Here is a 26442-nt window from a genome sequence, read left to right as displayed (position 1 = left end):
TGTATGTTCGGTTGGACAATCCTCCCAGCAATATGGGATGTCTCAGAAAGGGACCAGTAGAACCTCATGGGTCCATCATGAAAACATCATCGCAACCTGGCTCTGTATGCTCGATTGGACAATCCTCCCAGCAATATGGGATGTCTCAGAAAGGGACCTGTAAAACCTCATGGGTCCACCATGAAGACATCGTCGCAACCTGGCTCTCTCTGTTCGGTTGGACAATCCTATCCAGCCTATCTTTCTCTGAAGAGTTGGATTATCCTCCTTTCTATATATGATGTCATAGAAAAGTTCTGTGGAGCCTCAAGGGCCTGACACGAAGACATCTTCACAACCTACCTCTAACTGACCAATGGGAAAATCTTCCTTGCAATAAAGGATGTCGACGGCAGAAAGAAGATATGCTTGGCCACAAGGGCCTGACATGACGACATCATCACAACCTGTCTCTGTCTGAACAGTTGGGCAGTTAGTTATTCGTGCAATACAGGACCAGTGGGAACTAAAGGGTTCGCCATGAAGACATAGTCGCAATCTGTCTCTTTTAGACAAGTTGGACAATCTTCTTTGCATTAAACGATGTCTCGGAATTCGATCTAAAGCGCCTTGCTTTACAGGATGTCCCAGAGGGCCTGACAAGTAGCAAGTCACTGTCACAACCAGTTTCTGTCTGACCAGTTTGACAATCACTCTTACTATATAGGATGTCTCAGAAAGGGATCTGTGAGGCTTCAAGGGCCTGACATGAAGCCACCGCCACAGCCTGTCTCTGTCAGGCCATGCAGAATACAGGATGTCTCAGAAAATGGATATGTAAAGCCACAACGGTCAAAAGGAAAGACATAGTCGCAAACTATTTCTTTGGACAATCTTCCTGGCTATACTGAAGGTCACAGAAAAGGACCTATAGAACATGAAGGGTCCGCCATGAAGACATTGTCGCAACCTGTGTCTTTCTGATTTGCTGGACATTCTTCCTTGCAATCAAGGATGACTCAGAAAAGGAGCTGTAGAGCTTCGAGGGCCTGACATAGCCTATCTCTTTCTGACCAGCTGGACAATATTTCTTGGAATGCAGGGTGTCTCAAAACAGGTTCTGTGAACCTTCAACCACCTGACACGAAGACATCGTCACAACCTGCGTCTGTCTGCCCAGTTGGACAATCTTCCTTGCAATAAAGGATGTCTCAGAATAGGATCTATGTAGCTTCAAGGGCCCCGACATGAAGACACAGTCACGAACCGTCTCTTTCAGACCAGCTTGACAATCTTCCTGGCTTTACAGGAGGTCTAAGAAAATGACCTGTAGAACCTCAAGAGTCTGCCATGAGATCATAGGCACAACCTGTCTCTTTCAGACTAGTTGGACAATCTCCCTTGCAATTAAGGAAGTGAGAAAAGGATCTGAAGAGCCTCAAAAGCCTGACACAGAGAGCGAAGGTTTTACTTTACTGCTATTTTATTTGTTAGATTCTCTATTATTTACAGCTTTTATTTAAATCACAAATGTCATATCTTTTTGGCTGTCTGCAACTACACAAAAGAGCGATACGAAATATTCTTAACACCAGACTTATAAACCTACTAAAACAAGTTTTCTAGTGCACTTGTTGAGCACCACCAGCACCACAATTGGTTCCATATGCATGCAGACAAAATGTTAGCAGTGCAGTTATAATTTCTACCCGTTCAGAAAGTGTAGATGCTATGTGCAGCTACAAGCATGAGGTCAGCTTAAGGTCAGCCAGAGTACACCATTATCTAAAAGACACATTCATGTAGTAACTTTCTGCATAAGACCAGGATATTGTCCGTGTCTGTCTCTCCATTTTATTCACATATAGCACCGGAATTCCTCGACTTTTTCCACAAAGCTGCTGACCTCCTCGAGATTGGCGTAGTTATCACACAGGCTGATCATCCTCACATCGTTCAGGTAATACACCTCTAACACCTTCTCGTGTTGAAAGCTTCTCATGGCTGTCTTTATCGTCTCAAATGAGGCACTCTCAGCTGAAGGGAAAGTGTTCTTGTTAAACTCGGAAACTTAAAAAATGTATTCATGGTGATAATTTGCATATGGAATCATTAGCCTAATAGTTCAGTGACATTACTTTGTACAATGACAGGGTAATTAATATCAGAATTGAACGTAAGTGCTTTTCACGTTAGTGACAGTGTTATGTTGTAAGATTCCTGCTGCCTTTTTAATGCTGCGACTCTTGCAGGGTATCACTTGTTCAGGAGTGTATCTTGTATACCTACCATACGAGGCAGTGTTCTTGGTCACTCTGTCTTGAGCGATCCGCAGGACCTCCTTGATAAATGCTTGCTCTGTAAAACAATAGGACAAACAAAGTACAAAGATTGGTTTTGGAAGGAGACAAGCAGTTTGTTTCTGAAAATGATCCCAGAGAATACTGTGTTATGTAGAATTCCGCATTGGGATAGGGGGCACATGATAATGATGAAACCACAAATTATCAATCTCAAATTTTTAACAAATGGTGTAAGCCTCTAATGATGAGAAATCCTAGCTGTTTACCTTCCATGTCTGCCTCGACAAGCTTGAGAAGGTGACAGGCTGTGACCCAGTATGATTCGATGATTGGACCCAATACATTCAGGAGGAATGGGAAATGTTTGATGAAGCCGTCACTCTCTGCATCAACCTGTTGAAAATGAAGTGAAATTTGCATAAGATCATGAAGCCAGAGACAACAATGCCACAGCAAATAAAGAACAACAGACACAGAGAGTAAATACCTTCACATTGCCAAGCTATTCTTCTCCTAATGGGGACGGACAATGACAGTGACAGACACTATGGTATTGTATAGATATGGTGAGTCTCCAAAAATGTGAACACATAAGAAAGATTCATCTATTGAGATCTGGATGAAGGTGTGATCATCTTAGAACGGTGTCATCTCGAGTTCTGTACCTTGAGCACCTCATCAGCATAACCCTCTTCGTCGGAGTCCTCATCATCCCAGGATACCATGGACGACAGGCGCTGAGCAGCTCGACGGTCATCAGTGGTGCCATACTTCTCCTCCTCGGCACTGAAGACACCTTTGGTCATGAGGATGTCGATTCCGTCCAGGACCCGCATCTCCTGCGATTCACAACTCTGAAATAAAACAATAAGTGTGATGTAAAAATCAGAGGCGCTAAGACACCCTTGCATCTTGATTTCAAGTGAAATTTTGGCCTAAACTGCTGACATCTTGAGGAGTGAGAAACACTTACCGGAGCAAACATGAATTCAAACTTGAGCAGTTGGTGTAGTTCCTTGACCTTATCACTGAGTTGATTCTTCGAGACGGAGATTGGTTGAGGGCTTGAGTTGGTCATGATATCTTCTGAGCAAGCCAAGGTAGAAGCAGCTGAAAAGTGTCAAGTTGCACATAACATCAGTGATCTAATCCTTATTGTTTTGAATCAAAATAGACTGACTCAGACTGACTAACGCATGCATGAGCTAACTTTGGACATGTTTAAATGTATTCATACTAAACAGCAGGAAGCTGGAAATGGATTGATATGCATAAAAGCTGTCGGGAGGGAATAACATTATTTCCTCCTGAAGCTGTGAATGATGGCCAAGAAATACAGTAGCCTGAATTTAGAAGTGCGATGTTGCTAAAGGCTTTACATACCTGCAACACTCTCAAAGAGAAATATGGCAGTCACAACATTTGAGTAATATGCCAACTCAAAGATGTTGGGTAAAGAGAGGTTGGGACTGATGAAGATCTCCTTGTCAGCGCTGTAAAGGAAATTTGCAAGAAATTAGAGTTTCGAATTTCCACACTTACAGCTGCCAAAATTGCAATGTTTCACTTGAAAGCTTTACTTGACATTAGTTCTATTTACCTGATGAACAACTGCAAACGTAGTGAATGCAAGATTCATAATCATTGCATGAATGCCTACCACATAAACCATGAGTTTCTTGAAATCAGTCAGAGGCAATTAAATAAGAATGACCTCTCAACCAAAGCCAGGGGCCCGGCAGCCTTATAATTTTCATGAGGAAAACTGGTAGTGAGTGTCAAACAATTCGAACTTACCCATCAGGTTCCGCCACAGACACCAGCTGTTCCCCTAACACGTCGGCAGCATAAAATATCACATCCTTCGTCTCACCAGTGAAGCCCACATCACGCCCTTTCAATACTGTGATCTCATCTTTCAACCACTCGAACGTCATGGCAACTTCAGACAGACACGCCCCCTGTAATGAATGGAAAGTGAGGAACACTGCAAGGTGACCAGGCAATCCGACATTACAATTGGTCTGCAGACTGGTATATCACTGCAAAAGCCCTTAAATACATTATTTGCACCACAAAGGATACTGGGCTGTTGTCATGACTAATGTAAACTATGAAATGAAATGTAAGTACTGATATGAACTGGATGAAATATCTGTGTTTCAAAGAAAATATCTGTCTTCTTACCTGTCTGTGTTGTGTGAGGAGCACAAATGCAAGCAGATTTGTGGACATTATTGCTGTGGCATTCACAGAATCTGAAATTGAAGACAAAGATTATTACACAGGTTGTAAGCATAGATATGGGGAAAAGGAAGTAGACTATTGTTGTCACAAATTGTCAAGAAGCTTCAGCAAACTCCTCCACAATGACAAAGCCAAGTGAATTCATACAGGTCTTGGTTGTTCAATTAAGTTCTAACATGAACATATACATTAACTTCTCGAGCATATTAATCATTCAGGTGACGTCAGAAGTCACCTTTAACCATCCTAATTTATCAGCCAAATTTCAGAAAACTTACTGTAAACAATATGCTCTGCTAATGATTGCACCATCATCCTCTGTTCCTCGATGACCACATCTGTGCCGTACAAGGATGCACTACTCCCCGATATCCGTTGGATTTGACCTTGACTCGGATTGCTTTCGTCGTTGCTGCTGTTGTTGCCACTTGAGTGGAGTTTGCGCATGCCAGGGAAGTTTGGTGCCACTTCAAGGTACTCCTGAAAAAAAACAGTCACGGGTGAATTGCCAGAAATGGAAAAATTATATTCATCAGCTTTACTGGAATCACCTCAAAGACCTTCCTCTCTGTCTGAGGATAACAGTTTAGTCCTCTTCCCCCACTTTCTCAAATAGAGGAAGCAGGTTTGGGCAGAAGTCATAAAAATGACGGCCGAAATTTTGGAGGCAAAGAACAAATCTATATTCAATATTCTCAACTTGAATGGTCTATGTATCAAAGCTATTAAAGCAAAGATAAAGGAGCCTCTTTCATAGTTTGAATATGTAGTCTTAAAGTGCTCTATAAGTGCTCTAAACCATGACAGTTACATTTCGGTTCACATCAGTTTACCTGCAATGAGAACGGCTGGCAGAAGTCTACACGGACATTACCAAACTTTGCCCTAAGCCGTCTCCAAATTGCTTTCACAGCCATCCAGAATGTTTCCGTATTCTTCGGGACACCCTGTGAAAAGATAAAATATCATTAAATATTCAGGTCAATCAATTGATTGATTTCATAATCGTGTGGTGTTGTACCATCATTCTGCCGTCCATGGTCATTGGTTTACCATCCAATATGGCAGTACGCCCTGTATTAGTGCGAGGCAGTTCATCATGTCCAAAGTTGTATTCTTTGTATGTCATTATATAACAAATTACCAACATCACAAACAACAACCTTCTGCTTTTTCTCTCCAAATCTTACCATCTGTTCATTAGTGAAGTTTCCATCCAAGATCTTCTCATAGCTGATACTCAGTGGGACAATATAAACATCAGGAACGACACCTAGAAAAGTTGAAAAGTTATCAAGTTATACCCAAGTCACATACTTAGTACACGTTTTGTATTAAGATCAGATATATTTTTGTTAACAGGGCAAGTCGGTTTTTTTCTCATGGAGTGCATGTCCTTGTAAACCATACATCTACTCACCTTCTAAGTATGCATCAACTATCACAGACAATAGGCCAGCCTTAGGGAAGCAGGCTTTTCCAGTTCTTGACCTTCCCCCCTCGATGAAGAACTCAATAGATTGACCTTCCCTCAGCAGCTCACACATGTAGGACTGCAGCACTGCTCTGTATAACACATCTTTTTTACCTGTCTGCCGATCCAATTTCCGTCGAATAAAGAAGCCACCAAGACTTCTCATCAGGAAACTGTAAGAAAATTGAAATTGTTTGATTATTTATCATTGCGCTCAATGATAATTTGTGTCGAGCGCGAGACAGTCAAGCCAATCCCATCAGCCTGGACTGATGTTTAAGAAGAACTACGAATCTAAACTTCCCGAGTTGAATCGAAAACAGGTAATGTGAGACAAGTTTGGTCAATGGAGCCGAGCAGACAAAGATTTCTGATGGAGATAATGTGCGTGGCAAATGATCGAGGTCATTCTATGCAGCCACCAGAGATTTTATGTTTTCACTGGCCTGTTTGGGTTGGTAAACATGCAGGTATAGTGATGGTATATGAAGCAACTACATGTAGTCCCACCAATGAGAACTTCAAAGGCACTTACCTGAAGAATGGTATTCGGAGGTTGTCCCCAGCAGCTACATAGGGGGCGCTGATATCCCAGTGGAACAGAGTGTAGGTCAGGATGATGTAATCCAAGTGACTTCGGTGAAGGGGCAGGAAAATTAAAGGCACATGCTTATGTTTCTGAAAGAATACAAACAATGCAAATACATATATAAATGCTATGAACAACTGGAAACTTTATTTTCCCAGCCCTAAATGTTCACCTTTATGAGAGGGTTTCCCCAGTTGCTGGCAAACTGGTATTAGTGTGCACGAACGCTTCACATGTGGTCAAAATTTTAACAAATGTACCTGAGATGCTTTCTTGATCATTTCCATCTGTCCGTGATGCACCACTATAGAATTGAGAAGACTGCCAAGTAACTTCAGTAGGAACCAACCTGTGAAGCTGAAAGAGAGACAATCAGTGAACTGACTTAACTTGAAACTATCTTAACACAATTGGATAAAACAATATTCATCACTACATCACTTGTGAAACAAATACCAGCGCATCATTTCCAAAAAGAGAAACTTAAGCCACTTGATGTGGTTGGTCAGTGCAAAGGTGTTTGCACTATCTGTAGCTCATCTAAATGATTATTAAGATAAACAAATGTATCTGTAAGCAACTTACCGGATCAGTTTCCTGGATATTGCAGCTTTCATATTTTTTAGCAACTTTGTGACCCTCTTCTGACACTTTTTGCTAACTTTCTCGTAATTATCTCGATCAAACCGCAACTTTGCGTCTTCAGTAGTATTTATGACTTCTTCATCTATAGCATCTTGAATTCTGCAAGATGAAAGGGTGACATCAAATTGACATACCCATCAAATTCCTAAATTACAACACCTGCAATATTTGGCAGTTTACTGTTATAACTGAATCCTAACATTACTCTCCTCACACCTAATGCAACTCAGCTAAAAATTTGTGCTTCATTCCAAAATATTCAAACACGAACAGCTTTCATTTTGTTCAACTTGTTCCCAACAAGGCACTCCATACTGCCTGAAATTTGTTTTCAAATTGAAAAAAAATTTCTGACCAAAAAAAGTTCTTTAAGTTTTTGCAAAAATCTTTTTTGAATTACATGTACCTGTCACTGCTGAGCACAGCCTTTGTGATATCTGGATATTTGTGACTGATGTCGCGCTTCATCACGTACGCAATGTGGCAGAACAGATTGGTAAATAAACCTTGGCCCCTGTCCTCGGTATCGACCCGCAATATATTCATTGAGCCAGCCATCGTCACATTGTCAGTGTAAAAGGTATTCTGAAAGTACACCTAAGAAGTAAGTACATGTACAGTAGAAAGCGACAAAACAATGACGATACTTAGTCCTGAAGAAGCGTTTATCCGAAAAAGCATCCTGTGGGAACTAGGTTTTCAATACTTTTTCAATGAAAAACTGTAACCTCATGGCTTCCAATGCAATATCAACAAATTTTCTGAGTGCTCTTGTTTCTCATCAGCACCCAGGCAGAATGGGTTAAGTCTAGTGTTCAGTTTACTTTAGGCAATAGGCCAGCCCATTTGCTCTGTCAAATAAATAAGTCACAGATGTTGCAGTTGAAACATCTGATACTCACACATGTATGCTTGACGGAATGTCAACCAACATTGCTCTGGTTCCAACAGTTTTGACAAAATGCAAAAATACCACAAAAGCATTTTCATCGGAAATCGACATAATTTTTTAGTATGACTTTCTTTGCATTCATATTTATAGCAAGACAACATACCCGACTTATCTGCACACAGTTGCAGCACCTCCCCATAAATGGCCTCTTGAAGATTGCATGCTCGGCTCTCATTGGGTGGCTCTTGAAATCACCAAGAAGGCAGTTCTTTGGCTGAAGAGAGAGAGTGGAGAATTCATTTTTCTCTTCAACGAATAAAAACTGGCCCAAGCTCTACCAGATCCAAGTCACTCACTCTACTTACCAATGTTGGTATTGTGTTCTTGTAGCGCCTGGTGCGCTGATGAGGTGCCGGACCAATGTTGTCACCAAACTTTTTCCTCCATGCCTGTTTGCCAGCATTTACAGCGGGGTCATAGCCATTAACATTTCTACTGCTGCCAGGTTTATTCTCCCAGCGTTCATAGACACCTTGGAGATTCTTTAGTGTGTCACCCATTGCTTGAGATTACTTCCTAAAAAGACAAAGACAAAATACAATGAAAAAAAATAAGTAAATATATTTTAAATGGCCCAAATAGAGAACAGGCCTCCAAGTTCTGGTCACCCTCGTCACATTATAATTAAATTGTGAAAATGTAGGGTGTTCTAGCAATCCAAACTGTAAAAGGCTAATTTTTTAACCTCTACCTGTTGTCTTTTGACCTTTTTGTACATCGAGAAGAGGGACAAAATCTTATAACCTGACTAACCATTAGCTATTCAACTGTCATCCAAACACAATACAACACCTGGAAGTTGCGACGGTACGCTTTGTCAGTTTTGACAATGTGAGACTGCTAAAATGTGGAATCTGCCAACTGGCAAAGGAAGGATGCAATCATTCCCGATTCCACATTTTAGCAGTCTCCCCGTAACGTACGCCTATATCAGCTAGAAGTGTAGGTGTACTATAGTGTATGGTACAATGTACAGACTCATGCACTCCATGAACATATACATAGAGGACCTCACCACCACAGGCAGAGGAAGCCACTGAAGGCCACAACAAACAAGCAGCAAACAAAAGATCGTATGGTCGCAAACCACATGATCTTATGTTCATAGTTCCTATATTTAGGCTTCCCTCGCCTGGTGAAAAAGAGTCTTATTTTAACCACACACCCCAAGTCAAAGTCCTCAGGCTGGAAATATTCGCGATCCTTTTATTTCACGGTTGTATAAAATTGGAAATTTTCGCATACTTTACTTTTATGCATGTTCGCGTAGAGGGGCCATAGGCCTATGCCATTGATGATTATGATGTTTACGCGCTATTGCGTCATTCGAATCGGTATACACAGGTTCTCCTATTTAGACGTCCAGTAATTAGTTGTCGGACGTCCGAAAAATGGTTGTCCGATTCCTGCTCAAACACTCCAAAAGACACAATAAACGTAAAAGAAATTGACTGATCACTGTCTCCCGAAATTCTTCAGGAATTCAAATTATTATAAAACTTAACTTATTAAGTTATTACCTTGTAAACATTATAAATTTCTTGAATTTATCCGTGCAAAAATAAAAATTCTGAACACGATGTTTTTAACATTTTCTGATAAACCTCTGTGAACTAATTCCACATTGGCCGTAGCATGCTCTAACAGCAACCCCTTTGTTGAGACGAGTTGGACACTCACCCCTCCACAGGGTGTAAGAGGTAGATATCTGGAGTGAGCCTTGATGTCTTCATTGGCAAACCACCAACAACAACTTGAGAAAAGATTTAGGATAATTATGATGTTTTGTGCCCATGGTTTGCATTCTGAAACACTTAAATTCATTTTGAGTCTCGTAATCAGAATCAGTCAATTAACTTACACTTCCTTCGCACTTGTTTGGTTAATATAATATTACCCTAGTCTTTATTTAATCATTAAATGATTTTGAGCATAATAATTAGGCCTCCCCCGACTCCCCAGAATTATCGGCGATCTGTGACCTGATCATCCTGATAATGTTGATGTGATTGTGATGTGACTGGGCACTGTCACCTCGTCATTCTGATCGAAGACTGGCACTCATCATTCTCGCTTCCACACCTCATGAACCGAGGGGTCAGTCACCTCTGAAATCATGAGACAGATTAAGTAAATGGTCAAATTCAGGAACACATGTAAAGGTCAAGATTTCCTTCCAATAAATTTTCAGCAAGACGTGCCTTTGACTTGGACAGTCGCAACGCAAATGACTATAGACCTGCCACTTTAGTTTTCCTGGCAATACGGTCCATCAGAATAGCACCAGGTAGCATACTAATGCTGTCTTTATCATACCTTTAAAGGCACTATGGCAAACTTCCATCTCCAATCACATCAAAGTATGTTGGATTGGATCAACACCCACACAGGGTCTCCTAATTATCATGATCATATACATTATCAAATAGTAACATATCGCCTTCTTTTCGGCGACGAAACCGAGACTGAATTATTCACATTGTGTTCGACTGCGTTCATTTCGCATTCAATTCATTAGTTACCAATGTATGCCTTAGAGGGGGCAGAATGGCACTGTAGACAAGAAGTCTTTCCAACAGCCTCAAAGAATATTGGATAGAACGGCACTGTACTGGGTCCCAATAATAAATATTGCCATAAAGACATATGATATTGTTTTGGGACTTATGTAAGATTAGTTCTCTCCGCCAAACCCAAGACTGAAGGATCAAAATCTTGTGTTTATAAGCTAACAAATGCAAACACTTCCAAGTGAACCCCCTACAACAGTACAAGAGAAGAGTGGCTCTTCTTCTCTCCGACTTTGACACCCTTCTGCGAACATATCAATAGATCAGCCAGCGGTCCTTGGTGTCGCCGCGTGGGTTACGTTCAGTGAAATTGTTTGCAAAGGGTCACGGAACCACGATCTGACATCCATAACCAGCGTATCCCCTTTTCATGCCAGTTACAGTCGGGTGCTACACCACAGTCGGGATAGTGGCCGCCAAATGAATGGTTGTTGAATTTAAAACTGTTAACTGTTTACGTCAATTTACATATAATTAGACAAACCTTCATGAATTCAGTGGAGATTTCCACATCACAGGATAGAAGAGCAGTGGGATCTCGCGAATTTTTTTCCCCTTGAACCTTTCGGGCAGTACATTGTTCATTTGTACAGGGACTTTCAGCCAATCAGATTTCGACAAATACATGACGTCAGACGTCTTAGAAACATTAGAGCAGTTTGGAAGAGCGCTCGATCGAAATGGCAGAATACGATGTTCGATCCAAAGGTCGCGAGTTCGAATCCGGTTGTGGACAACATTTTTCTTTTCCTTTTTCTTTTTTACTTTATATTTTATTTTTATAATGCGTTTCTTTTCCCTTGTTATTTAGATTTTAGATATTTGAGTTATGCTGCCTGCAACGTCATAGGCCTACCTACAGCCAAAAATGTATATAGGGCCTAATATAGTGTCTAAAAACAATACAATTACATTTTTTCAATTACTGTTTGCTAATTGCTTAATATTTGCCCTACTGCCTTTTTCATGAATCAATTTTGAGTTATTATAACACGAAATATGACTCTAAAATGCCAATTACTTGCAACTAGGCGCCTATCACCTGATTACCGTAGGCGCGGCGTAATATAGGCTACGCATATTGTACGTCCATCACTGAAACTTTAGTGTACTAATTGCTCGCTATAAGCTAGGTCATTGCGCCCCTAAACCAACTGACAACTCTTACCTCCCCGGAACTCAAACTTTAACGTGAGTTAATTGTAATCTTACTCTCTACATACCAAAGTGATTTATCTAGGAATACAATTGAACTTCACTGAAAACTAATGATGTGTTGATGAGTTCAATGAATCCTTCGATTCCTTTGGTTTTCTTGGCGAACTGACGTCCGACAATGACCCGTTGACGTGTACCTGCAATACGCCATTGCCATAGTGTGTAAACAGATCTATTTGTGGACGAAACTCAGCCCCTCACAAACTTTGGTCGATTTCGCCAATGATGACACTGCTTCTAGGCTGTACCACAGCACTTTAAGCTAAACCAGCGCCAAGCAAGAGTATATTCTAATTATAACATATCCTAGCTAGAATACCTATCTCAGTAATAGTAGTATAGGCCTACTATAACAAAATTAACTCGCTATTCCAACCAACTTCGTGCAGTGCCATATAACCAATGAATATAGGTAGCCAAATGACTTGCCCGAGGTCACACTGTAGATGACTCATAAACACTAAGACAAGACTGATTTCCAAGGACCATATATACTCGAGATGACCCATCAATAAGATGGACAAGTGACTTGTGCCCAAAGTCACACACTAGATGACCATAAAATCAATGAACAAGACAATTAGTGGCAATGGAATCAATTCTCTTGTTACAGCAAAAGCTTAAAGATGACAGACCAGCCAAATGAGTTCAAGTTAGCCGATGCCCCAGATGATGGGATCACAGCCATCAAGTTCAGTCCAACCTCGTCGCAATTTCTGCTGGCCTCTTCCTGGGATAGTCACGTCCACCTCTATGATGTTATTGAGAACAAGAGGAGGTTACGATTCAACCATGGTGAACCCGTATTGGACTGTTGCTTTTATGTAAGAAAAAAAGTAAAACTTAAATCCCAAATATTGTGAGAATCTTCTTGGAATGGAAGGTGATTGCCCCTTGGATTGGATGGATCACATCCGCATCATGCTGGACTTGCTCTGGCTTCATTCTCTTTATCAGCTGAAATTAGAACTTAAACATATTTGGATCTTATGATAATGTGCAATGTTGATGAACGATATCAGTTCGAAATGATTGCAAAGTTTTAAAACTAAAAAACAACCTCAATTTTCAGGATGCTGTCCACAGTTACAGTGGAGGTTTGGACCACCAGCTGAAAGCTTTTGATCTAAATACTCATCAAGGTAGGCTTGAAGCTTCTTTTCTCTGAATTTGATATTCCATTTCCAAGATGGTATCATTCAGGGCCACTAACCCATACGAAACACACTTCCACGTTAAGTTTTTTGGAGAGCTCAGGTGGTTTTTGAGAGGGCCTTGTTCGGATAGGAATAATCTCATTATCAGTCTGTACAATACAATTAAGCATTTATGGTATCAATATATCGTCGAGGGGCAAAAAGCTGTATTCCCGTGTTACATCAGCAATGTTATCTTGTGAAAAGCACCATTTCTTGGCTGTTTAGCAAAAGGTTTTGAATAAACATGATAAACTTTACTTCTTTCACTTTCAGAAACAACTATTGGCCGACATGCTGATGCAGTGCGATGCGTGGAATACTGTTCAGAGCTGAATTATATTGTGACTGGAAGCTGGGATTCAACAATAAAACTATGGGATCCCCGTGCACCATGTCTCGTGGGGTCGTATTCACAACCAGAAAGGGTAAGTGCTGCTTACCAGGAGTAAGCATGGATTTGAAGTGGTGGCAATATTTTGATGCCCTGTTCTTCCACTTACATGTAATATCTGCTGATTTGTATGAAAGAGGGAATATGTGAATGATATGTTACAGTCTACACACAGAAAGCATAGCAATTTTATCTGGTTAGTTCCCTATATTGGTAGCGATACACGTAACCTAATTATATTCCTCCTGAGATGAGATTGGTACATGTACATGTATGACTATAAGATGGGGGTCTAACAGTGTTTGTTTCATTGTAGGAACTTCCACTTGATGACTACATGTTCTCAGAATATCTAAGCCTTGAAAAAAGTTCCCCATTTTCAGTACATAAGTGTTGATAAGTCAAAAACAGTTCCCAAAATGCTCTTATTTTGTTGTCATCTTCTTTTTTCATCAGGTCTATACCATTGGGGTTACTGGTAATCAGTTAGTTGTTGGTACAGCACTCCGCAAAGTTTTAGTTTGGGATCTACGAAATATGGGATATGTACAACAAAAAAGAGAGTCCAGTTTAAAGTACCAGACAAGATGTATTCGAACCTTCCCGAACAAACAAGGATATGTCCTAAGCTCTATAGAGGGTAAGTGAGGAGCATTTGATAAACTTGCCAACTTCATGACTGTCATAGACTTGAGATTTTAAGATTACCAATAGCAACACTGAAGGAGAAATTTGCCTCATTGGCAACATACGTTAAGTAGATTTTTCTAGCTTTCTACTTAACTACAGTCTTTACTTTTCTCAATAGGTCGTGTAGCAGTTGAATATCTCGACCCAAGCCCTGAGGTTCAAAAGAAGAAGTATGCTTTCAAATGCCATCGTATCAAGGAGGATGGAATGGAGAAGATCTACCCTGTGAATTCCATCGCCTTCCACAGCCTATACAACACATTTGCCACTGGAGGGTCGGATGGTTTTGTCAATGTTTGGGATGGTTTCAACAAGAAACGACTCTGTCAGTTTCACAGGTGAGTAAAACTTTTGCTCTCTGGAATTCAGTTTCAAATCTTGAGTGGCCTATATCATCACTTTGAGACAAAGATGAGGTAATTTAGAAGACAGGTGTAGGACAGAATCATCAAATTTGATAAGCGCAGCAATGATAGGTAAAAGTTTTGTTCTTATCCGTTTCAGGTACCCGACCAGCATTGCCTCCCTGTCATTCAGCCACGATGGCACAGCCTTAGCGATTGCATCTTCCTACATGATGGAGATGGATAACGTAGAGAAACCAGCAGAGGACGCCATCTATATTCGGAATGTTTCGGATCAAGAGACGAAACCAAAATAGATAGGACGCGTTAACTGGGACATTGTTTGATATCAGTGCATTTAAGATGAGAAAAAATTTGATGTCCAATGAATTTTTTTCATGAGACTTTACCCAGACAGACAAAATGGGTTTTTCTCCACTTTAGATAAGACAGTTCTGCATTTGTTGTCCCTGTTGATAGTTCTTGAACTGTCTCTTCATCATCACTATCATTATCATCATAATTTGGTTGAAGGTCAGCCTATTGCTTGTACAATTGTCTCTTGCATATGTAGTTGGCAACTTGCTGTAGAATCAATGACGTGAACAATTTGTGGTACATTGATATTCACACAAAGTTTTTCAAATGGGAGTAACTTGGAATGTATTTTGTCAATCTCTTTTTTTGAAAAAAAAAAAAAAATTCAGATAAAGAAAAGTCGTTTTTGTGCTTTCTTCATGCTTAACTCTGTGGCTTACATGTACATGTACACGTATCTTGTAATAAGCTGGAGCTGTTCTACTTTCTGAAGATTTAGGCCTGGCAGAAAATTGTTTCTCTGCAATCTTCTGCTTGGTGTGTTCTCTCTATGCCTCTGTGAGGCAGAGTAAAGAAACTACCAATACTGGTTTTACATAGTTTGGAATGGACCTCTTTTTGTCGTGATCGCATTAGTGAGACAAATTGGAATGTCTGACTGGTCCTTGGTTGTGACCAGTCCACTTCCAGCACAGAGTACCGGAACTACATGTACCAATACCGGTCTTGTGTAGTTTGGAATGGACCTCTATGTGGCCTACATGAATATGTTGGGTGAAAGCATCTCCACTGTGATGGAACCTCACTGCTTGACACCCAATGGTTCTGCGCATGTCAACTTCAACATGCCATTTACCCCTCGATGGCAATTAGATCGGAGAAAGCCAGGCCATGTCCATGCAATGGATTTCATCGCCAGATCTTCAAACAGTTTGCCATCAAATGGTATTTGAACTGAGAGATATCAAGTTCACTGTTCTGTTGGGGCAAGCAAATGCACCTCACCAAAGCTCAAGAAAACTAGCTCATTTTACCACTACGGCACTTCTGTGAAAAAAGAGTAATGCCAGATGATCATATGAGGCTGCTTTTGAGAAGGATATACATGTAAGGGCTGCCAATCCTGTAGAGAGTCCTGCTAACAGAAGTATCCACTAAGGGTGGTTCCACTGTAGTTGCACTGGTGATATAGTCACCTAGGTTACAGTACATGTTCACACAGTAGTAATGACAGGTATGAACTGCTGTCCAGGAAATACGAAATAAAACTAAATGCTACGTTATGAAAATATTTATTGAAAAAATAAACAAAATGTACACCTTGTTGGCAAGATTGTGCAGGTGCAGCACATGAAACAACCTGAATAATGTGTCGTGTCTGAGAAACATTTTTATCAAAATTATATTTCACAGACTGAACAATTTAAATCTTTGCAAAACAAAAACAAAGTTTACTTCACAAGACACACACAGTATGCTTGTGAACAACACAAAGAGCACCCAATGTTGTGGTATGTATGAAGAATGCAAACTGATTAAGAATAAGTGGGAATGTTTATGTGGTGAATAGTTTGCATTATTTCAAGAGAAATGAACTTCACATTTTGCAATACATTTTTACCTAAACTTATGGTTCTTATTTGATCTTTGGACCATCTGAAGGCTGTAACCAAAGGATGCTCTTGTCCCAAGGAGTTGAGTGTAAAACTCATCATAATTTTCCCTCACTGGATATATCTCGCAGGGATGAGATGTTTCTAAGAGTGAACAGAACTTTATTGGAGACTTCTTTGGTTGTTATTTACAATGTATGAAGTAAGGAATTGGTTTGGCAGTGTGATATGATGGGCATACAGCACCCTGAGAATCATATTTGAAGAATATTTATCCAGACAACATCAACTAGATCAAAATCATATAAATAATAACAAATCTTTAGTATTGTCAACATGTAGATGAGACAATCCCTTTGTGGTTAGGCTCTTGGTTATTGGGCAGAAACAAAAAATACAAAAATAATACATCACAGCTACAGTCAGTAGCACAGGTAACTTTGTTGTTAATAATATGCTGTCAACAAACAGTGAAAGTAAAGTTTCAAGAACAAATAATATGTTGTCAACAAACAGTGAAAGTAAAGTTTCAAGAACAAATGAAAATTGCACAAATTACAAGCCCAATCTTAGGCAATCAGATCGAATGAGCAAGAATACATTGAAAAAGTTATTTTTCAAGAAGAGAACACAGGTTTAAACAAGATACACTTATTCATAGAACATAAGAGGAAATGATACATGTAATGTCTGGGAGTTTTCCGCACTTATGTCTATGAGGCAGCAGAAAACACGAGCACCATAAAGAAAAAGATTCAAAAACAACATTTCAGGGTTGACCCTCCAAAGCCTAAGTTTTCTTGGAGGGCAGACACATCATATTTTTGATCTTTGATCTCTTTTGATTTGACTAGATGCAGAGATCCTCAGATAAGGCTTCGAGACAATTACTTCAACAAGACAATGTTTATAAGGGAAGGTATAAGCCCGCCACTTTGCATCAGCACCCCTTTCCTGAGAATAATTAAACTTAATTGAAATAATATAAAACAGGTTCGATGAACGGAATACAATTTTTTTTCTGACAAGCAGAATTTTGGACTAATTTCACTCACATGATTAGTTTTCTTCAAAGAAGGATTATAACCTACTTGTCTATTCATAACTGAATACCAAGATAATCTTGAAGTTCACAACAAAAGTATCTACATGTACAAAGCCTGATCAGGCTTTCTTAACTGTCCTCAAATCCTCTTCCTCAAAGCAACATAATTCTATGAGAGAAGGACACCCTGGGACGGCTTAGGTCGATCGATAACCAGAGTCTGGGGCCTTGAGAGGCATTTTTGTCGGTGGAGGAGTCGACTTCTGCGTTTCGTCTTTGTTTCGGTCGACTTTTTGAGACCTGTCAGAGAGAAATTAAATAACATAAACATAATCAGGTTTGAAGGGGGGGGAGCTAGAAGCAGGGGCCAGACGGTGTCAAATTGGTCATCTACAGGTGACTACATGCAACATTTGTGGACTTGGTGGTGTTAGATTCAGCATCATTCTTCATTGTACAGTAGAGACCAGGCTTGGATGAACCAACAACTGCATGACCAGGCAACATCCTGATGAGTCATCATAGCAAATAGAGGACTCTCTTAATCATTATTCATATCCTTCTAACCGATTCATTCTATTTTGTCTTGAAATACTCTGAAGGCGCTGCTCTAGAGACAACAACAATTTTTCCATATGGTGGAAGACATCCGACTTACTCGAGCATACGGCAAACAGGATCTTCAATTTCTTCCCATAAATAACCTGAGGCTTGTTCCATCTCTTTTGGCCAAGATGGTGGAATATTGAGGCAGATTCTTGATGCTGTGATACTGGCTGCAGCCACAAGGGACGGACGGTACTTTCTGTAGGTTTGGTCTGTCAAGAAGAAGTAGCCTGTCATGCGCCATTACACTTTCCCTAGCAAGATCGACAAGTCAGCTTCAAGTTACACTGGCAGGTATGAGTGTAAACAAACAAGGGTGCAATCATTTTGAAAGTAACATCATAAAAAATTTGGCTCTGTACAGACTACAGTATGGCTTCCTTCTGACATGTCCTTCCCAATGATGTGATATAGAACACGTGACACTTTTCATATCATTCCAACTTACCTTGTAATGATATCTCCAAAAAGTAATCGATATATTTGGCCATGAAGTATTGGATCTGGTTCACCCAGTTTGGACTCTCACAGTGCACCATAATCGCCTTGAGAGATATCATTAAGAAGTAGTCCGTAAAGTGGGCAGCGGTGGGAATCCCTACTTGCCACTTGAAAAACGTCAATAGCGTGATCTCCATTTGGACAAATTCCAGCCCGGTAAAAGTGCTGTTGTGGATATAGTTGTTGAGTTGGGGCCACCGCGGAATGTCCACTTCTTTTTCTTCATATTTGCCTGGAGTAAAAAAAAGCTTTGAATTTTCATTTGCATTTTCTGATGCACCAAAGAGTAAAACGCACTTCCTTAGAAAAACACAGATCGCTGAACAGCAAGTTTCTCAATTTAAATTACAGAAGATCTCCTTAACTTAAAGCACTTGAGGCCTAAAAAACTGGTGTCCTACAAATGTGTTTTATCACAACTTAGCCTTAGGGTATACCACTGATATCAAGTGGAAATTGCATTCCCCTTTCAACTAATAATGTACAAATTTACTTACTGGCCACGAGAATGCAACCCAACACAACCAAGAAGATCCTATCCAGGTCGATGAAGAAGTTGTCCATGAAGAAGTCCAGCAGATGAATCGCTAGGTGGCGTGTCGTGTAGCATAATGAAAACTGGTCGCAAATCTCTGCCGCCCAATCAACGAGATATCGCCTCTGATGAAGTTGTGGCGACTGGGCGAGATACCGAGGTATCTCTTCCTCTTTGTGCTTTAACGTCGCGTAGATGTCGTCTGATAACGGATCCTGCCACCACTCAGAGATTATCATAATGATAAACAGGAAGTACACTTTCTCGTTGCCATGGAAATGCAACTCTGAAAAGACAGTTGACATAGAGGATTATACTACAGGCTTCATTTGATGTGAAATTGATGGGGATAGATCTAGGGCATTCTAATTTAGATCCAATCGGAGAGTGGAATGGTATATTCTAGGAGGTTGGAATGGGTCACAAGTTGTTGCTGAATGCTGGGATTTGGGATCGAGGACAGTCAGTTGTTGCTTTCAGGCACATGACAGTCAGCTTTGTTGTTTCGACCTAATATTGGATTACTTATGGGGACACATATTTGTAACTTGTTTTAATAATGTTGATATTTTTTTATCAGGACAGTCCAACACAATTGAATATTGATTGTACTTCTATATTTTTGGCTGGTACACAAAACAATTCAATTACTGATGACCTAGCAGGTCTAACAATCAAAGCCATTAGAATTGAAAATTGTTGTGTAAGATTGTTTCAAATATCAATTTTATAAAGCCATTGATTAGAAAGATTTGAAAACGCTGGATAGGTCTGCATTGACACCGACTACGATATTTGCACAGTAACTGGTTCACAAGTAGATGACAATGACTAAATTTGTCATTATATCCTCATTCAAGGATCCCAAATAAGAGGCTGGTGTGACAATTACAATTTACATGTCTAATTAGACAGTGTTTAGTATTGCGTCAAATCTTCAATGTGAAGAGGATGACTCAGAAGTACTCTTCAACTAGATATGTTCAGTCGGTGTGATTACTTGTACCACTCACTCACTCATTCACTCACTCACTCACTCACTCATTTATTGTATTTTCAGTACTCTTGGAGTGAAAATGTGTTCCTCTCATACTGCGCCAAGCAAGAACCTTGTTACTTTCCAGGACTTTAACGAGCCAATATGTCAACATTGCTATAAACTGTGACAATCTCACTACCAAGCAAAAATCTAATTGAAACCCTCGAGTATTCTGCCAGAGAAGACAGATCTCAGATGTGATGACTCATCATCCAATGCCATCCATCCACATTGGCAACAATTCCCAGACTCTGCAGCGAAATATTGATTTTCATCATGGCAAGCAGTGCTGGCATTTCCATCTCTCCCCATGGTTGATATTGGTTGGTCCCTGGCTTGGCTGAAATCCTGAACCAGTGCACATCAGTTGTTTGATGTGTATGTTGGGTAGGATAGGATTGAAGAGTGGTCGGCTTGGCCATAAGTGTATCTTAGTATCTTATTCCCTCACCGTTTAAAAAGGTAGATGGTATAAAATTCTAAGAGGCTACCTGGGAAAGCTGTAGTTGTGGATACTGCCTGACCAATTTGGATAGACAGATACTTTCAACACAATTAGCAAAGGAAACAGTGATAAGATTGCAATTTGACTCCAATCGATACTGGACTTAGCAAGGTGAAACACTGTGTTTAGAAGCTCAAAGACTTGGATTAGGAGTACGCGTAGCTCGCAGAGACCAAACAGTGGAATAGAGAGAGACTGGTTTTCTCATCATTCAGTGTCACGAACATAAAACACCGATATCACATTCATCAAAGCCTGCAGTCGTATCACAGCCAGGAGTTGGATATGGATTTTTGTATTCATTCAATATAAACTTGAGGCCAACGAAGTACAATATAGCAACACGACAGTTGGATCGATTGCTGAACGAAGGATAGGAAGAAACCAATTGCAAGACTCAGTCATTATTTACTGTGAAACCCATCATAGCGAGCTAACCTCCAGAGATAGTACAGTCAAGAATTACAAAGCGATAGTCATACAATTCCACTGCGAAGCTAAAAAGCTTTGTGACTGGATACACCATGTGAGCTATAATTGACCCGACAGTAAAATACCAATTTGCCCAACGTTGCGCTGGTCATTGTCTTACTGCAATAGCAAGAGGAGTGGCCGTTGCTATCTCTGCCTATCCGCCGAGTCTGTGTAGAGTTGCAACAAGCTGTAGAACTAGCAGGTGCTGGGAGTAGTAGATGGTGTTTTTAAAGCAGATTACTTGAAATTGAATTGTATTCCGAGTGTGAACAGATGAACAATAACTGTGATATGGGAACAGATGTGTTCAGGTTTATGATATGACACAGGCTCTAGGACTAGGAGTAAGAGACACCTGCAGCTGACCTCAATTTAGGCAGACAATATCTGAACAGGTGGTGTGATCTGTTAGCTGTGGATTCAGGAGTACCACTGCCCTGTTGCATCAAGAGATTCTGTGTGTAACTGATGTCTAGGAATAATTCATTACTCCAGTGAATAAGCCAAAGGAATATTGGATGATCTATAGAAACTGAAATCAATTAACTCCAGGGATTACTGGTGTCTGGTGATCTGTGCTTGTCAGCAGAAAAAATTGGTCTTTTGCCATTTCGGGAGTAGAGACTTTAATTCTTTCGATAGATTTAAAACGAATAAAGCAACAAGATGTCTGCAGAGTGGGGCCAAGGATTATTCGGATGTTTCTCCAATTGCAGTCTCTGCCTCATGACTTTTATTGTGCCATGCTACACAGCTGGGAAAAACGCAGAGGCTGTCGGAGAGAACTGTCTCTTATGCGGCCTGGTTATGTGGGTGCCTATTGCCAACATAGTATTCCCAGCAATGACGCGACAGAGAATTCGGGAAATGAAGGGAATCGGCGGGAGCTTCGTTGGCGATATCATAATGCACACTTGTTGTCCTTGTTGTGCATTTGTGCAGGAAGCCAGTGAAATAAAAGGAAGTTTGATAAAAGACCAGGATGTGGAGAGAACATGAAGTTGCCATAGTGGAGTCATCAATTCTAGCAAATTTGGGATATTAAGCCATGGAAACTCTTACCAGGGAAGATCTTATCCTTGCAAAGCTATTTTTAATGCAGACACTCCCTATGGGTTGCAAAGGCTCAATGGGTCACCATTCAAAACTCAATAGCATGACATTACACAAACAACCTGCTTTTAGTGAATATGACGGTATATTTCATGTGACGATTCAGAGGGAACAACGGTTGACTACCATTATTTTCTTATAATAGATGATGTGCGTGTGTTTCTGCCCAATTGTCACAATTGGCCTACATCTGGCGTGGCTCCATGAACACACTTTAACTATCCACTCCAGTGGAGCAAATACTATAAAAACTTGGAAATTTTCATGGGAATTTAAATTTGCAGATTTAGCAAGTAACTATGATTTGCAAAAATAAAAATAGCAAAACTGAAAACTTCTTCAGAATTTGACCAAAAAATGGGAAAGGCTTGTATTCCCAGATGGTGCTTCTCAAGCCATAGAATTTTTTTAACCAACAATGGAGCATGTCGAGTGACAGCAAATATTACTAAAAGTGTATTTTTTTTCCACAAAGGCAGTAGTAAAGAAATTCAGTAACCTTTAGAATAATTTGGATCTCAATGAAACCCTTCACAAATGCAAATGTTGTTACACTATTTCAATCCCATATAAATGTGCTAACGTTGAACTAAATGAAATTGGCACTCGACAACTGAACTTTCAGCTCTGGAGTGGAACTTGACTATCTGTCAGGTGTGTGTGTGTCAAGGCACTTGAGCATGTGTCTTCATGTCCACGATACATTCAAAAGTTCAATTGTTCATCATGTCAAGTTTATGATAAAAACATTGGATATGAAGGCAGACCTACTCACTCAGTTCAACTAGCATTTTCCGGCAACACCTGCACAAAAATTGTATTGTATTGATAAAAGGAACTAACAAAACATTTTGCCGAACAAAGAATAAAGATTTCTTGAGATGTAACAGCGTTATTTTGTTTTAAATTTTCTTTTTAAGCGTTCATTTAACTGTACATAGATGTCTTCCATCGAAACTGCAGAGATCAATTTCTGGGTTCCTTAGAAAAGTCTCCAAGTCCTAGCATTCTTAATGCCAAAGGGCAGCTGGAACAAGACGAGGCAAGTGAGATGGAACTGTGGAGTGGAAGAGGAAGCAGACTGGAAGGTGTATATGTGAGAAAGGACTGTCATAATGTCTGCATTTGAGGTGAAACTATAGTGACTTCATTTACCCAATCTAAAGGAACACCAGAACTCTTTCAAACACCAAAAATCAGACAAGATATTGTTCGGAGGACATGCAGACAATGTCCTCCCAATACTGCTTTTACCATTTTGTAGATTTTGGACGAGATGGTGTGTCTTATAGATTGGCAGAATGGAGTCGCTGCATTTTCACCTCAAGTACAAGAAATTGGCCCAGCGAGCTGTGTTCAACCACTGCTAACAGTGCCAGCAAATGACATAAATCATGGATAATCAGATGATCTGTCGTATGTTGGGAAGAGGGTCTGATTCCCGGCATGGGAAGAGCTCATGGCAGTCATGCTGTGACATTTTTAGTTACTCACAGAAAGCTAGATACACAACTGCATTGCTTTCATGCTAGGCAGGGCATAAATCGTTTTTTTCCTCTCCCAATCAACATCATTGACATACCTGTGGACACTAGGTTACAACATACAATACAGCATAAGCATTGCTATCATCAATGACATCATTCATTCATTGCTATAATTAAGTGTAGCCTATACATGCCATAAAGAAAACGAAGATTACAGAACCTGCAACACATATTCTAAGTAAAAAACGTTTATTTCTTACCCTTAAATACTTAAGATTTCGAGGAGTACAGTCAGAACTTTACTGTAACCACACAACACCCTGACTTTTGATGAAATTTGGGGAGAAAAATGTGTGACGCCAGAACTAAAACAATTTTTTCACGTTCAGCTACTTCAAAAAGTGCGCTCAAATTAAAGTACCAAAGGGGTAGGTGTAAACTGTGGACGAAAGTGTGGACGAAAGTGTGGACAGCGGCCCTCAAAGTTTGGTGGGCTGTCATTTCTTTGTCTTTCAATATATTTAAAAGAAATTGCAGTATATTATGCACTATAATCTTTTTAATGGGTCAGCGAAAGAAAAAAAGACAAAAATTATTTTGATGGGTGATTTTGGGTGACAATGACAATATCATTCAGTTGTAGGCAAAATAGTTGGCCCTCTCTCAGACTAACTTTCGTTGATCCAAGATGGCGGTACCACTGCAGCCCTGTTGAAAGGTTACTGGGACAACACCGGTGATTATTTGCAATGCATTTTCTATTAAACTTAAAAATCTGCCAAAAATAGGAAACCGTGTTTTTTAACAAACCGCCACAAGGGGTTAATATCCAAGGTCTGGGACATCCCTCACTGCAATGGCGCATAGGGTTCACCACGAAAATCTAGAGAAAATCCTATTTTTGTAAAACAGTTCTCAGATTCTCACTTTCCAAGCAGCTTGTCTCCAGAAATGAAGCCCTTACTGGTGCTGCCCTCCTGAAAATACAATGGGGACCATAGAACTGAAATCAATATTTTATGAAAGATTGAATACTAGTCTATAATTCAAATCAATATTTTTCTTGATTACCTTGGTATTAACCCACGCCATCCCAGGGTCAACTTTTTGTTTTTATTCTTCAATAATTTGATACTACTTACTAGTCAGTTTCACTGAGACAAGTCATAGTCTCATACCGTAAAACAGATTAAAATATTTATTCTTTTTTTCTTTCGCTGACCCATTAAAAAGATTATAATGCATAAAATACTGCAATTTCTTTTGAATATATTGAAAGACAAAGAAATGCCAGCCCACCAAACTTAGAGGGCCGCTGTCCACACTTTCGTCCACAGTTTACACCTACCCGTCCAGTACTTTTGCTGGACGCATACTAAGATCGTTTTCTGGTGATGATTATTAAAAAAACTAGGTTTGCAAACTCCACCAAACTTCTAAATCTTGTTTATTGAAAGTGTTTTAGGAGCTTGAAAACATTTTTAACCATATACACCTCATTATTTCGCGTTGGACGCCACTGGTCGCCACTGGACGCAAAATAGGAATTACTGTCGTTTCGCTACATTGCCAGTTCGCTACAAGTCGTTTCGCTACATGTGGCGGTCGTTTCGCTACATGGTAGGTCGTTTCGCTACATGGGTGGAGTCGTTTCGCTACATGATGGGTATGGTCGTTTCGCTACATGGAGGACGTTTCGCTACATGGGTGGAGTCGTTTCGCTACATGGGTGGAGTCGTTTCGCTACATGGATGTAGGTCGTTTCGCTACATGGATGTAGTCATTATTTTTACTCTATTTTACCCTACTATAATTCCCGGTGGTGACTACAAATTTATTATAGCACAGTTTGCCGGTAAAAAAACTTATACGGTTTGATGGCGCGCAAGGGGTTCTTGTCGTCCTGGCCTGGGTTAGGCCACATAAAAAAAAGAGTTGGTGATCGTCCCCGCCCGCCCCTACGAAAAACGCCCGGCCCCAGGCCAGGACGACAAGAACCCCTTGCACGCCATCAAACCGTATAAGTTTTTTTACCGGCAAACTGTGCTATAATAAATTTGTAGTCACCACCGGGAATTATAGTGGGGTAAAATAGAGTAAAAATAATGACTACATTCATGTAGCGAAACGACCTACATCCATGTAGCGAAACGACTCCACCCATGTAGCGAAACGACTCCACCCATGTAGCGAAACGTCCTCCATGTAGCGAAACGACCATACCCATCATGTAGCGAAACGACTCCACCCATGTAGCGAAACGACCTACCATGTAGCGAAACGACCGCCACATGTAGCGAAACGACTTGTAGCGAACTGGCAATGTAGCGAAACAGCCTGATACCCAAAATAGGATGACCCCAGCATAAGCATTGCTATCATTATTGATTGCTATAATTAAGTTTAGCCCATAAAGAAAACGAAGATTACAGAACCTGCAACACATATTCTAAGTAAAAAACGGTTATTTCTTACCCTTAAATACTTAAGATTTCGAGGAGTACAGTAAGAACTTTACGGTTACCACACAACACCCTGACTTTTGATGAAATTTGTGTCACGCCAGAAGTAAAAACAATTTTTTCACGTTCAGCTACTTCAAAAA

At 40.2% G+C, this 26442-nt stretch overlaps 3 protein-coding genes across 7 annotated transcripts; 1 reads left to right on the top strand and 2 right to left on the bottom strand.

Moving 5' to 3' along the window:
* Positions 1–1444: 1444 nt before the first annotated feature.
* On the bottom strand, positions 1445–9788 carry LOC135489668 (glycerol-3-phosphate acyltransferase 1, mitochondrial-like). Of its 3 annotated transcripts, none has more exons than XM_064775121.1 (19): positions 9710–9788; positions 8495–8705; positions 8293–8403; positions 7644–7822; positions 7178–7336; positions 6853–6949; positions 6539–6681; positions 5950–6176; positions 5720–5802; positions 5363–5476; positions 4808–5009; positions 4470–4540; positions 4080–4243; positions 3666–3775; positions 3256–3392; positions 2948–3136; positions 2549–2675; positions 2269–2337; positions 1445–2016 (listed from the first exon to the last, which is right to left on the bottom strand). In XM_064775121.1, the coding sequence occupies exons 2-19, from the start codon at positions 8687–8689 to the stop codon at positions 1838–1840; spliced, it is 2556 nt and encodes an 851-aa protein (XP_064631191.1). In that variant the 5' UTR covers positions 8690–8705; positions 9710–9788; the 3' UTR covers positions 1445–1837. The 3 variants fall into 3 exon arrangements, with proteins under 3 accessions (XP_064631191.1, XP_064631193.1, XP_064631192.1); XM_064775123.1 differs by lacking the exon at positions 9710–9788 and adding an exon at positions 9440–9533; XM_064775122.1 differs by lacking the exon at positions 9710–9788 and adding an exon at positions 9355–9374.
* A 2062-nt stretch (positions 9789–11850) lies between these two features.
* On the top strand, positions 11851–15300 carry LOC135489195 (mitotic checkpoint protein BUB3-like). The gene is made up of 7 exons (XM_064774423.1): positions 11851–11950; positions 12591–12801; positions 13050–13119; positions 13450–13601; positions 14024–14207; positions 14376–14595; positions 14762–15300. Exons 2-7 carry the CDS (start codon positions 12604–12606, stop codon positions 14916–14918), a joined length of 981 nt encoding a protein of 326 aa, XP_064630493.1. The 5' UTR covers positions 11851–11950; positions 12591–12603; the 3' UTR covers positions 14919–15300.
* An 895-nt stretch (positions 15301–16195) lies between these two features.
* Positions 16196–26356, bottom strand: LOC135489470 (cyclin-J-like). 3 transcript variants are annotated; one of them, XM_064774838.1, is made up of 5 exons: positions 26313–26356; positions 19182–19505; positions 18632–18916; positions 18236–18395; positions 16196–17877 (listed from the first exon to the last, which is right to left on the bottom strand). In XM_064774838.1, exons 2-5 carry the CDS (start codon positions 19456–19458, stop codon positions 17775–17777), a joined length of 825 nt encoding a protein of 274 aa, XP_064630908.1. In that variant the 5' UTR covers positions 19459–19505; positions 26313–26356; the 3' UTR covers positions 16196–17774. The 3 variants fall into 3 exon arrangements, with proteins under 3 accessions (XP_064630908.1, XP_064630907.1, XP_064630906.1); XM_064774837.1 differs by lacking the exon at positions 26313–26356 and adding an exon at positions 24098–24188; XM_064774836.1 differs by lacking the exon at positions 26313–26356 and having other exon boundaries at positions 19182–20081.
* Positions 26357–26442: the final 86 nt, after the last annotated feature.

This window comes from Lineus longissimus, chromosome 6 (assembly GCF_910592395.1).
Source record: "Lineus longissimus chromosome 6, tnLinLong1.2, whole genome shotgun sequence".
Taxonomy (NCBI): domain Eukaryota; kingdom Metazoa; phylum Nemertea; class Pilidiophora; order Heteronemertea; family Lineidae; genus Lineus; species Lineus longissimus.
This window is presented reverse-complemented; position numbering and strand designations above follow the sequence as displayed.